We start from the raw sequence: 13,863 nt of genomic DNA, 5'->3' as shown, positions 1-13,863 counted from the left end.
TCGATGCTGTCTCTCACTGTGAGGCCATTGTGCTAACCAGTCGGCCACCGTGCCGTCAATATATATACAAAGACATGTAAGGGAGGCTGATTGTTCGCTCTAAGATTCTCCCTAGGTGTGATTGTGAGTGCAGATTGTTTGTCTCTGTGTATCCTGTGATTGACTGGCGACCAGTTCAGGATGTACCTTGCCTCCTGCCCGAAGACACCTGGGATAGACTCCAGCACCCCCACGACCCACGTGAAGATAAATGGCTTGGTTTAAGGATACATACTGTTCATTGAAGAGTGTATTTATATAAAATAAATGACCAACAAAATTCTTTATTGTGCCTTTCTTGAGGGAATAGAAACAACTAGTCACCAAGAGCATACAGTACCTTCCAGACATCAGTTTGATGGCTCACTTTGGTTTTTTCATACCGAGGTCTGCACCTTCCTACATTGTGAAGGCTCTGCAAAGGGGTCAGATGAAAGCAGACGATTGAATATTTGTGCATTATCGCTGAAAATGTCCTGCGCATTACGTTTCTGGCGCGAACAACAAATGCTGAATGCATCTATTCCTCTTATTATGAATTTATTTATTATTACTTTGTACGGGAGTTAGATGGCGCACTGTTTTAAACAACAAACTTTTAAAACGCGCCACATTAAAGTTAGGTGTTATTATTGACAGAGGAGCAGCCAAGTTTGACACAACAAATTGGAATTTAATAATAAATCAAATACCATGCGGTGTTTAGCGGACTGCGTTCATCATAAGCAGAAGCCGGCCGGGTTGTGTTACGAAGCTGACGGGGATGCTTTTGCTAGCTGATGAACATGACTGGCTGCCGTTGCTGGCGCGCTGCAATTTACGTTGACATTCCTCGCTGGTTAATATAATGACTCACGGAATCTTGCTGATGTGTTGGAACCTTACCATTGGTAAATTGGCGACTTCTATAACGCAAAACTCATTGCTGTTTTTTCTGTTTGCTAATGCACTCTAGCTAACACAGTGGTGCATTCAGTGTCCCCCAAAAAGTAGGAAGTTTTCAACTCCAATGTTTGCGCACTTCAAATCAAGTATTCTGAAAAGGGGACGGATGAGACGATTGAAAAATGTATTCTGATACAACATGGGCCATGCTGAAGACATTGGAGTACTTTAGTTTACACAGTGTTACAGGCTCAGCCTGGGACAGCAATGTGGCATGTGACGTGCGTTGGGGGCGGGAGGAAGGACCCGGAAGAGGGTGTGCTTGTATGACTGATGAGAGAATGATCACGAATAAACCCCGTTGTGCTAAGCGAATTGATCGTCGTCTATGTTTCCCACGCTGGTTCCTGTCAGTTCGCCCTCACCACGGTTAGGAGCTGAAAAGGCTGACGCATACCTGATCCGGAAGGTAACAACACGTTTATAATTCACTCTAATCATTTTAATATTACATACTTTAACACAGATTAATTACAAAAACAAACAAGAAAAACTATGCATTTCATCAAACTTCTTTGTCTGCACTCAAGCGACAATGAACTATTTTCAACGTCCTGATTTCTGGTGCACTGATACTGATCCATTGAGCGATACAGCTATTTCATTTTCTTCTTACTGTCTAAACGACCCAATGGAAATGTAGAGACTAATCATAGTAGTGTGTTAAAATATTGCATCAAAACTTTGCTTGTCACCAGAGCACTATTGTAAAAAACACATCTTGCATTTTTACAATATCTGTTATCATCTCTCATTTTCCAAAAACGTGTGTGGAATCAAAATACCTCAAATAGGCCAAGACACTTTTCATCCTGTTTATCCAGCCCCATGTAAGCCCTAATGACCCGTGTCCGGTTAAGGAAGAACTTTATAGATTCTGTAGTGTACTTTGTTTGGTTCCTTGTTGACCATGGACCTAGAGTTGCAAGCACTAGACAACTTAGCTCCGAGGAACACAGCGACACACAATCCTACGCTGCTGTCTTCGAGCAGCAGGTGGGTTACAATCGCAGGGCACACAAAGACAAACAACCATTCAGGCTCACAACCATACCAATGGGCAATCATTGAACATACTATTGTTGGAATTTCTAACTTTAAATGTACCAAAACTTTACCAAAATAGTTCGAATTAATTATCTGACTCCATTAATGGTTAACCAAACACGACCTACATTCAGCCAACAATTATGCGCGCTCGTTTTTGAGAGAAAGATGACCAGGAAGCCGACAACTTCACACGGGAGCAGATTTATTCCTAACAGGAGATCTAATACAAAGCCTGGGGCTTGGTTCCTACCATTACAGCTCTGCGCGTCCCTGTACCCAACAGAGGACAACGCCCCCCCGAGTTGCCCAGGATCATTTATACATTTCAGCAAACAAAACAAAGATATCCTACTATTGGCTATGTGTCATCTGCAGTTAACTTTAGCTTTCTCTTAGTGGACGTCTTCTGCCCGCAGGATGACGTGTCGGCTAGTCCAATCTCACACAGCAGCGCCTTGATGTCGGGGAGGCCCTGCGTCAGTACCCCCGTTATCAGAAGTGCGGCTCGTCCTGTACAAAAAATATCTGCCACCTACGCATTTCACACAGCCTGCCCTGACCTTCCACTGCACATTGAATCAAAGCACAATCAGCAAATATCTTTCTTGCATTAAACTGAATACATGTAACTTGTAGTCAATCGTATAAAATCCTTTATAGTCAATCGTCTAAAATCCTTTATAGTCAAATGTATAAAATCCTTTACTATGCATGTTTGAAGGAATGTAGAAGGAAAATGGGAGTACCTGGAGAAAACCCAAGCAAGCTCCACATAGGAAGGCCGAGGCCTGGGAGCAAACCGGCACCTTTGAACTGTGAGGCGGACATGCTAACCAGTCATCCACCACCCCGCCACAAGTTGACTTGTCCACCTTTATTCATTAACACTCATTTTCAAGACCCCATGCAGAAAACCACCTGCACTCTCCATTCCAGCGGTTTTATTAATCTCTTAGTTCCCAAAGTTGGCCCTACTTTCCGTCCATCTTTTCAATTTTTTGCCCCACACAACTGGAATACTCTGCAACAAATTAAACTCACCTCATTCATCGCAATGTCGTTTAAAAAGTTAATGATACTGTACATGTTCGCTGCAACTGTTAGGGACCTTTTATTGACCGTGTGCTATGTAACTCACACTGTAGTTTGCTTTTTATGTATTTGCTTTTATTTTGCTTTGATTTACTTTGTCAGATACCAAATTGGCATTGCAAATATAATCTGTTCTCAATTTACTTATAATATAATAAATAGTGGGTCGCTACTGTCTTGCATGTGTGTTATGTAAACTGTCTTCCTTTGTTCCTTTATTGACGTGTAATAAATCTCTTCCAGGGTGATGTCCAAATCATTCCTGCACAGTAATTCCTTTATCCAGTCATCCATCTATTATCTAAGCCGCTTATTCTTGTTTTGCACAGCAATATATCCTCTATCTGTTGATCCTGGATACAGCCAAGACACAATACAAATACTGCCAACAATTTATGGTCCCAAGATCTGACTGAAGCCAGGATCCGTCTGAAGACCAGGACTTGATTGGAACACCAGGATTTATCCCCCAGGAAGAAGTCGCATCAGCTGCTCTGGGGAACATATCTGGAAGTACGTCTACAATTAAAGTGTTGAGTCAGGAGCAGATCGAAACAGGAGCTGACATGAGTAGCTACTGGCGTAGACTTCTTTTTGACGGTGATAAGAAGAATTACAAACTGTGGGAGATTAAGTTATTAGGTCACTTAAGGTTACAAGGGCTCAAACACACCATTTTGAATGATCCCGCTGAAAATGAAGCAGATGATGAGGCGAAAAATGCCGAAGTATATGCAGAGCTAATACAATTTTTGGATGACAAAAGTCTGTCGCTGGTGATGCGAGAAGCGGCAGAAGACGGACGAAAGGCACTGCAAATACTGAGAGAGTATTATTTGAACTCGGACAAGCCGAGTATTGTCAGCCTCTACATGGATCTGATATCGCTTCAGAAGTCAAGCAGTGAGAGCGTCAAGGAGTTTGTTGTACGTGTAGAGAGCGCCATGACCCCACTCCAAAACGCTGGTGAGACATTGAACGACGGGTTGCTTTTGGCGCTGATATCAAACAGCCTGCCTGAATCTTATAGGGAATTCACTATACTAACTCTAAGTGATGAGGCGATTAACTTTGCTGATTTTAAGACTAAACTACAGAGGTACGAAGACACCATGACAATAATCGGGATGGCCTCCGGGAGTAATGTCATGAACAAACAAGTCCAAGCAAGGAAGAAAACCACAAGAGGCAATGGCGTGTATACGCATTACACTTAAAGGGATGGTCGACAGGGGAATTTCACACAATCAAACATCACTAATGGTCTGAGGAAAGTGTTTGACAAGACAAGAGACACGCTGTGAAGAGTTGGCTGAGGCACAAGGTGCGATCGAGTAGCAAAATGCAGGGGAGACGTGGCGGTGGGCCTGAGGACATGGCAACACATCAACTTCAGATGGAGTTGGTGATGGAACAGTCATTCTTTTGTGCTTTTTTTTAATGAATCATAAGCAGATAGCCTTTTTTTTTAAATGATTTAAACATAACACAATTTGGATATTTTATGCTTAAATAACTGAAAATGTTCATACTATATATCAAAAGGGGTGTGAGGTCAAATCCAGCACAGGTGGTGTTTAATTTAGAAAATCCACTTCACAGACTAATTATAGATTAGAACAATATGGGATAAATGAGAACAAAATGCAGCATGAATAAAAACAATGAATGCAAAACCCAGCTCCATCAGTGTGTACACTGCAGTAAAAATATATGTTGATGAGTTGATTATTGCAAGCAAGAAAAAAATGAAGGTAATGATGACAAAGTCAAGATGAAAGACAAATGTGCAAACTTGGAATGATAGAAAAGCTAGAGTACTCCTTTTTCGTTAAATACATTTGCTGAGTTCATGTGTTGGAACTCACGTGTTTATAATGGAACGTTTTTCTAACTGTTTTCTGTGAAGTGCCCCCAAATGGTAATGACACTTTGCTGCAATTTTGCTATAGCGTTAAAGGAGTGTTAGTGTTCTTTGGTTTAAGTGTAATACATTTCAACAATTCTTTCATGCTCAAACATTTTTTATGAAGTTACTACTCCACTGTTGTTGCGCCTGACAGGGAAATCTTCCGCGACGAAAGACTTTCTTTAACCTTTCTACTTCCGGTGTTGTCACTTCACAATAAGAGAATTCGTAATAGGGAATTTCGAAAACATCATGTCGTAGCTTAGATATGTTTTTCTTGCCAAGAAACAGAAAACCTACCTGTCTTGTACGTAGTTGTAGTGCACCGTTTACATTTATCGGGGCAAAGCTAAATATTTTTTGGGAAGCAGCACCTTTTATGCATGTCAGCTTCAATAGTTTTGTTGGTACATGTTTATCACAAATGTTTGAAGGGAAACTTAGCGGAGTTTTGAAAAATGTCATCGTCATTTTCCTTTTATCTTTAAAGCAGAAAAAAAAGACTTAAAAAAAAACATTTTGGAAACAGAACTCATCACAGTGCATTCCTGCAAATTCAGACAGCTTGAAAGTGGCTCTGGATCTTCACCCAGACTATCATAGGTGACAAAATGGTGTGAGGGGCTGTTTTTTTATGTATATTATCCTCAATGTTAACAGTCCAGAGGAAGTGCAGGACGGTTTTCTCATTGACACAGTCGAGAAGTAGACATGGACAAATTTGCTTGTTCAATTTAACTCTTGCTGTGTAGTCCAAAGACCCATTAAAATGTTCCATCATCTGTCCACTTTAAAGCAAACCATCTAGGTAATGCAAATGTTTAGCTAACAGAACTGATGCTAGCCTCAACTGTTAACTCAACTCAGTTTTATTTAAATAGAAATAGAAAATAGAATAGAAATAGAAATCCCTTTATTGTCATTGTACTCAAGTGTGCAACGAGATTAGAGGGCTCCCCTCTCCAGTGCAATACAACAATAATACAGACAAATATATAAATTAGATAAATAAAGAAGACAGTGCAATGGAATTCAGTACTGAATAGGGCATATAGAAACACATCACAATGCTGTTTTGCGAGGTTAGGGTGGTCTCGTGTGTGTGTGAGAGTTCAGTATGGAGATGGCTCTCGGAAAGAAACTGTTTCTCAGTCTATTGGTCCTTGATTTGATGCATCTGTAGCGCCTGCCAGAGGGCAACAGGTCGAACAGGTGTGAGTTTGGGTGGGTATTGTCATTGACGATGTTGAGAGCCCTTCTGAGGCACCGGGCGGTGTAGATGTCCGACAGTGGGGGGAGAGGGCAGCCAATAATCCTTTGCGCTGTTTTGACTGTCCTCTGGAGCCTCACTCTGTCCGCCTCAGTGCAGCCGCTGTACCAGGTGGAGACACAGTACGTCAGCAGGCTCTCGATGGACGAGTGGTAGAAGGCCAGCAGCAGCTTCCTGTCCAGGTTGAATTTCCTGAGGACTCTCAGGAAGTGCAGACGTTGGCGGACCTTCTTTACCACTGCTGTGGTGTTGTGACTCCAAGAAAGGTCATCGGAGATCTGTACTCCCAGGAACTTGAACGTGTGGACCCTCTCCACACACACGCCTTCGATGCAGAGGGGGGGCGGCAGCGTCTTGTTCCTTGTTATTATTATTATTGTTGCACATAATTAACCAATAAAACAGGCAAAACTAAATCGAGCACTGTTTGTTGCCACAAAAACGGGTGAACATTATAAGCACCCACTTTAAGTTCGTAAATATTGTTTCTTGGTTGATAAAATGCTTGAGGTTACAACGTACCAGAAGATATTTTGTATTTTTTTTCATTACATGGCCCCACATTTGGGGATTACCGTAATTTCTCGAGAAAAACACCCACGTGAATCAGATGAAATTATCCTTTAAAAACTGATTTTGCTTTGTATTCATGGAATTATGCGCTTCCCAATTTGCTGGTATCCTTGCTCATAAATGGAATAATTAGCTGCATAGTAATGTGATCAAATTGGGATTTCATCTATTCAGTCATATTCTTCATTTGTACGCTATAAAAAAAAATACAAAAGAAAGAAAAGTCAAAGATATGCGCTGTTCCTGAATGTCCCGACCGAGTGTTGTAAATACGGTGAAAAAGACATGCTTTGGAAAACGGCAAGAAACTTTAATACAAAACTTGGTCAGGCATGTTTGTTTTAAATTAGAGTTGTTTCCCATATTCCTCGCCCGAACCGTTTCGGCACAAATCCACACATAAGGCCGACATGAATCGTGTTGAGCACAAAAATTATGTTGTTGTGGTGCTGAAAAAAGGGAGCTGTATGACATGTATCACAGAATAAATACTTAAGGCATATTTCTTGAAGCTACATGAGGTTCGAAGGATAGTAACCTGGAAGTCAAGCATGCCAAAAACACGTGTCTTGGTGACCATACCAATGGTTCTTAATTCCGTGGGAGAAATGTCTAAAGAATTTTTAACAGACACCGCACATCATATTGGACTGAAATGTCACTTTTTTTCACAACACTTGGGTACCAGTAAACACCAATACTAGGTGACAAATTCCCGCTTCCCGTAAACCATGTATTTTTGTAAGCAAAAAATGCTATTCTCCAAAATTTAGAGTCCGTGAAAACGTTTATTCCCATGCAAATTTATAATCAACATCTTTCATGTTCTCTGTGTAAACAGCATCAAAGTACTCCACTTCCGCTCCTGACAATTGATTTTTCCAATCACCAGCTATTCCTGAAACATAAGAAGTCCATTTAAATAAAATGCATTTTAAAAGTAACAAACACATTTTTTGATATGTAATCTAGAATTCAATTAGTAGGTTCGCTTTCATCATGATGCTAACGCAGTATTTGCTGCTAATGTGACATGTGAACAAAGACTCAACAACACACCTTTCCTGAGAAATTCAGACTTTGTGTTGTCCATGATTTCCTTGGGAACTGCAGAGTAGTTGGACATGTTGTTCTTTTTCATGTTCTTGAAGACACATCGCTCGGCTATCTTCTCAATCACATCGTTGTCCAAAGATTTCTCCAGATAAAGAGCAATTCTGGCCACAGAGTCTTTAAGATCCTTCAGCGTGACCGAAAGGTGGTTGTTAATTGCGTGTGTGCGCCCGTGTGAGATATATTTATATATATATAGATATATATATCTATATATATAGTGAGATATATATATATAGTGATATATATATATATATATAGATATATATATATATATATATATAGTGATATATATATATATATATATATAGTGATATATATATATATATATATATAGTGATATATATATATATATATATATATATATAGTGATATATATATATATATATATATATATATATAGTGATATATATATATATATATATATATATATATATATATATATATATATATGTAAGTGCCCTTACCTTTATCATTTCTTCATAGCAGATGTAAAATATCCGCTCTTTATAATTCAGCCAGCTCTTTACGTGATCAAACCATGAGCCAAACATCACTAGAAAACAGATATTGCAGTTGAATTAACAAACATGCATTGTCGGATAACGCACTTCACAGTACTTTGCATCTGAATAACCTTCTCCTTTGAGGAACTTATGGAGAAACTCGCTCTGTTGTCCAGGGTCAACCAGGAAGGAGGCCATTGCACAATAATGGAAGGATGACGTGAATACATCTTTGGGGTTCCTCATTACATAGATGACCTAGAGGAGGGGAATAATATCCTTAAATATTAACAAGTTCCATCAGTTCAGGATTGTTAAGTTTTTATTTAGTCACCATAAATTTATGTTCGGAACATTTAAAACACAAATGGCAAGAAGCAATGTTACAGAGACAGTGTAGTGCACAGGAATTAAATTAAAAGCCCACATCTCACCGTAGCCCCTAAAGAAATTATAAATCAGACTTACCTTTGGCTTAACTTCAAAGAACGACGGTGGCATCATATGGAGACGGAAATGTGTGGTGAACATGCGAGGGGACGGCCGGTCATCAAGATTGAGGCTGCAACTGTGAGCCTCCTCTAGCCAGGGAACACGATCCCAGTTGTGGAGGGTTTCCACTGAAGCAAGATCTCCTCCGCTCATGATTAGGGGGACGATTTCCTGCATCCAAGTAGTACCTTAACAAAGAAATGTTTTTTGTGTGTCCAAGCGATCAAAAAAGCAATTTGTAGCAATTTCCCAAGTGTGAGTATGTGTGTGTTTTGGACTTTTTGTCCTAGCCGATTCTCTCTGCGTGATAACTGATATTCAGTAATTGAAGAAAGAAAGCCATGTAGGGTAGAAAATGCACAAAGTCAGAATAAGAAAATAAATGGACATTAAGACACAATATTTCTTATGAAAATTACATCAGATGACTGCATCACATATATCCATCCATTATCTAAGCTGCTTCTCCTCACAAGGATCATGGCAGCGCTGGAGCTTATCCCAAATGTCTTTGGTGAGTAGGTGGGGTATTCCCTGAACTGGTTGCCAGCCAATGGCAGGGCACACAAAGACAAACAACCATCCGCGTTCACCTTAATACCGAGGAACAATTTGGAGTGTTCAATCAACCTACCAGGCATGTTTTTTGGAAATTGGGAGGAAACCCGAGTACCCGGAGGAAACCATGCAAGCATGGAGAGAACATGCAAACTCCACACAGGAAGGTTGGAGCCAGAATGGACCCCTGCACTTCTGAACTGTGAGGCCATAGTCGCCCACCGTGCCAAAAAATGAAACAAATTAGATACTGTAGTTAAAGCAGTTTGCAATATCAACACATATGCAAGTAGGTTTAATGTTTTGAAAATGTAACACCAAAAGCATGGCATGTCTTATTAAAAATTCAAACTCATACATCAACAAAACAATTTCAACATTTAATGCTATTATACATAGTATACAACATATTATGCATACTAATAAAGAAAAAAACAAAAACGGAATTTTTTATGGTGTACTTTTTTTAACCGCGTGATAGTGATGCACGTCAACATTTCACAGCACAATATTAGCTACTATGATGAATTTTAAATATATAGTTTTTAAACATAAAACATTCGAATTAAGAAAAAAAAATTGTAACCTCGTAAACCGAAGAAGCTTCGAATTAAGAAAAAAAATTCTAACCTCGTAAACCGAGGAAGCCAGGCGCAAGTGAGTCTTCCTTCTGCTGGACATTTTAGGTAATGCAGCTTCGAGGTGCGCTACGTCAACCGCTTCATCCACCCACGATATTTCTTTCACGTGTTTTTGACACAGAATTCACTCACAGCCCAAATAATTGTGCGCTTACGTTTAAAAGTAAAGTTATTATGCCTTTCGCTTTCAGTTTGCATTTCCTATAAAAACGTTTGAGGCGTGGGTGTAGGTAGGCAGTCTCAACTTACCTGACTTGGGATACGTTACAATGAGAATGTCATCTGGGCGAAACGTGAACTTTTCGAAGCGCATTAAACTCTGTGGAGGGTGAATAAGGGTGGGCAGCAATACCCCTTTGTACACCATGTACAAGTCTGCCTCGGTCATCGTGTAAAACTGCACAAATTCCAACAACTAAATCTCCGCAGCTGTTGTTTTGGTCAGTGCAACTTTTTGTCGGGTACTTCCGGTTTTTCTCTTGCCGAAGTAAAAGCATACGCCAAGGGGACACAACATTACAATAATCACGCCAATCCTTCTACAGTTCTGAAATATTTATATTATTTAAAATATTTCCTGCAGGGTTTTATTTCACAATGTACTATTATGATGTGTTCACTGCAACATATTGAAAACTGTTATTAAGCGACCACCACCGCAGAATTGGAAATGTGACTCTCACAGTGTCAAAATACTTCAGTTGTGTTGAAGAATTTCAAAAGTAATGATTAAACTCAATTTCAGTAAAATAATAAAGTACAGACAGAAAAGAACTTTACAGAGCTGAGCAGTTCGTCCCAGGGGTGGAACGGTCTGGCCCTACTGCCCAGCTGGACGTCCATTTTTGGGGCGGGTGAGGCCTGGGGGGGGGTTTGGGTCGACAAATAAAAAAAAAAGGGTTCAATTAACAAAGCCCTTGTTTTAAATATAAAGGCTAGTGCAACGGAAATGTATTACATTATCACTGCATTTATTTTTTTACTCTTATTATTTTTTTATAATTACTTCGTGGGGAAGTTGGATGGTTTTAAACAAACTTTCGGAACGTGTCACATTAAAATGTGGTGTTATTATTGACAGAGGAGCAGCCAAGTTTGAAATAAGAAAATGGAATTTAATAAGTCAAATACCATCACTGTGTTTAGCGGACTGCGTTCATGATGAGCAGAAGCCGGCCGAGGTGTGATGACTGGCTGTCGTGGCCCGCTGAATAGCTTTACGTTGACATTCTGCGCTGGTTAATACAACGACTCAAGTAATCTTGCTGATGTGTTGGAACCTTACCATTAGTAAAATGGTGACTTCCATAGCGCAAAACTCACTTCTGTTTATTTTGTTTGCTAATGCATTCTAGCAAACGCGGTGGTGCATTCAGTATCCCCCCCAAAACTAGGAAGTTTTAAAACTCCGATTTTTGCGCACTTCAACACAAGTATTCTGAAAAGGGTGTAACAATAGTATTGCTAGTTATGTTATGTTGTTTAAGGGGCGGATTAAAGTGAAGAACGGGAGGAGAGGAAGTGACGTTTTCCCCATTTTAAGAGACTGAAGTAACGTGCTGTCTTGTAAAAGTTAAGAAGTTAATAAACGTGAAGTAAGCAAGTCAATGCTTTAATCGTCCACTCTGTATTAGAGAACGGAACTCAAACTGATGCAGCGATTAGCGATTTCCAGACTGAACTACAGAGTTACGAAGACACAGTGAAGATAATCGAGACGACCACAAAGAGTAATGTATTGAGCAAACAAGTCCAAGCAAAGAAGGAAACCACAAGTGGCAAAGGCGTTTTCGTATATGCATTCCACTTTAAGGGAAAAGAGGAGTGTTTGACAATCAGGCAGAGACACCTGTGATGAATTGGCTGAGGCACAAGACGCAATCAAGTAGAAAAATGCTGGGGGGACACGGAAGTGAGCCTGAGTAAATGGCGGTACGTCGTCATCGTCAGATGGAGTCGGTGGTGCAACAGTAATTTTTTTGTGCTTCTTTATGGATCTGAAGCAGATAGTCAGAACAGCTGGGATAGGCTCCAGCACCCCCTCTGAAACCCTTGTGAGGAGAAACAGTACGGATAATGGATGGATGGATGGATTATTTAGTAACTCAGAACATACAAAGACAACAAAAAGGGGTGACAAACATGGAGTCAAACAAATATATTACAAAATTATATTATAACGCTTGCCGTCAATAGTGGGCGTGCAGGCCACAGAAGGACTCTGACCACATCTACATCTAGTACAGACACCGGCTCGGCTCAGGAAGGTTGGAAGTAACATAGACCATAACGTAAAATGGTTGGAAAAGATAAAGATAAAGATGTCCTTTATTAGTCCCACAATGGGGAAATTTGAGGTGTTACAGCAGCCAAGATATAGATCACACAGAGTCGGCGGCGTAATGTAGCCGTTAATGTATAACATTAGCAGCAGACATTCATAAAAAGCATGCAAATATACACAGTATAAACGTATGTAAGTGTAAGGAAACACTCCTAATGCCTGTCCATTATACAGAGGGGGAAATACTGTAATGATAAAAACTACTGAATGATTGAAAATACTGCAATGATAAAAATATTGCAATGATAAAAGTACTGCAATGATAAAATATACTGCAATGGTAAAAGTACTGTAATGATAAAAGTACTGCAACGATAGAAAAATACTGCAATGATATAAGTACTGTAATAGTGAACGTCCTGCAATGGTAGAAATACTGCAGTGATAGAAGTACTGTGATAAGAATACTGTAATGGTAAACAAAATACATCATTGGTCAATATTTAAGTACACCATTGGCTGAAATTACAGTAGTAGTGTATATTGCATCCTAGGACTGCACAATTGCACTAATGCCCTCCCGTTTGTAGGCCTGACCCAATGTTCTTGTTAAAAAGTCTGACAGCAGTCGGCAGGAAGGAGCGGCGAAATCTCTCTTTGGTACAGCGAGGGTGTAACAGTCTATCACTGAAGGAGCTGTGGAGTGTTCTAAGAGTGTCATTGAGTGGATGGGCTGGGTTGTCCAGCATTGATGACAGTTTTGCTGTCGTCCTCCTGCCCCCCACTGAGTCCACAGAGTCCAGGGAGCAGCCCAGGACAGAGCTGGCCCTCCTCACTAGTTTGTCCAGTCTCTTTTTGTCCCGGCCCGAGATGACTCCTGCCCAGGAGACCACTCAATAGAAGATGACTGATGAAACCACCGAGTCATAGAAGATCCTGAGGAGTGTTCCCCGAACGCCAAAGGACCTCAGCCTCCTGAGTAGGAAGAGTCTGCTCTGACCCTTCCTATAGAGAGCGTCTGTGTTGTCGCTCCAGTCCAGTTTATTGTTCAGATGAACACCCAGGTACTTGTAAGTTGAGACCCTCTCAACGTCTGTTCCCTGGATATTCACTGGTGCAGGTGGAGAGTGCCGACGCTTGCGGAAATCCACCACCAGCTCTTTGGATTTCCCAGCGTTGATTTGGAGGCGGTTCTGCTGACACCAGTCCACAAACCCCTGCGTAACCCCTCTGTACTCACGATCGTCACCGTCAGTGATGAGGCCGACAATCGCAGAGTCATCAGAGAACTTCTGCAGGTGACAGGTTGTGGAATTGTATTTGTAGTCCGAGGTGTAGAGGGTGAACAGGAAGGGAGCCAGAACAGTTCCCTGCGGCGCTCCCGTGCTGCA

General features: G+C 40.6%; 2 protein-coding genes and 2 long non-coding RNA genes across 5 annotated transcripts in view; 2 read left to right on the top strand and 2 right to left on the bottom strand.

Annotated features, from left to right (window-relative positions):
* Positions 1 to 1,017, bottom strand: part of LOC148317122 (uncharacterized) — a 47,401-nt gene extending 46,384 nt beyond the window's left edge. For both annotated transcript variants that reach the window (XM_088285352.1, XM_088285353.1), the window contains exons 1-2: positions 925 to 1,017; positions 380 to 454 (exon numbers count right to left, since the gene is read on the bottom strand). The gene's annotated coding sequence lies outside the window, so the exon portion shown is untranslated. The remainder of the gene's footprint in view (positions 1 to 379; positions 455 to 924) is intronic.
* The window catches only part of LOC148317119 (uncharacterized), a 29,337-nt gene that overhangs the window by 6,651 nt on the left and 8,823 nt on the right, over positions 1 to 13,863 (top strand). The gene's annotated exons all lie outside the window — the stretch shown is intronic.
* LOC148317121 (uncharacterized) lies at positions 796 to 3,303 on the top strand. The gene is made up of 2 exons (XR_015840090.1): positions 796 to 1,393; positions 2,756 to 3,303. It is a non-coding gene; the product is annotated as an uncharacterized LOC148317121 (long non-coding RNA).
* sult2st1 (sulfotransferase family 2, cytosolic sulfotransferase 1) lies at positions 7,647 to 10,686 on the bottom strand. Its single transcript, XM_088285361.1, has 6 exons — positions 10,438 to 10,686; positions 8,966 to 9,177; positions 8,629 to 8,755; positions 8,459 to 8,547; positions 7,938 to 8,118; positions 7,647 to 7,776 (listed from the first exon to the last, which is right to left on the bottom strand). The coding sequence occupies exons 1-6, from the start codon at positions 10,574 to 10,576 to the stop codon at positions 7,667 to 7,669; spliced, it is 858 nt and encodes a 285-aa protein (XP_088141487.1). The 5' UTR covers positions 10,577 to 10,686; the 3' UTR covers positions 7,647 to 7,666.

Source organism: Idiotropiscis lumnitzeri, chromosome 20 (assembly GCF_059441095.1).
Source record: "Idiotropiscis lumnitzeri isolate Australia: NSW breed Sydney's pygmy pipehorse chromosome 20, RoL_Ilum_1.0, whole genome shotgun sequence".
Lineage (NCBI taxonomy): Eukaryota > Metazoa > Chordata > Actinopteri > Syngnathiformes > Syngnathidae > Idiotropiscis > Idiotropiscis lumnitzeri.
Note: the sequence above shows the minus strand (reverse complement) of the source record. Positions and strands in the feature narration are given on the sequence as shown.

Excerpts from the sequence above, each read along its gene's own strand:
- sult2st1 (XM_088285361.1), bottom strand. The coding sequence starts at position 10,576 with ATGACCGAGGCAGACTTGTACATGGTGTACAAAGGGGTATTGCTGCCC. Across the intron at positions 8,756-8,965 it reads TCTTTGAAGTTAAGCCAAAG|GTCATCTATGTAATGAGGAA; the intron begins GTAAGTCTGATT and ends CCCCTCCTCTAG. Across the intron at positions 8,119-8,458 it reads GCTATGAAGAAATGATAAAG|GATCTTAAAGACTCTGTGGC; the intron begins GTAAGGGCACTT and ends GTCACGCTGAAG.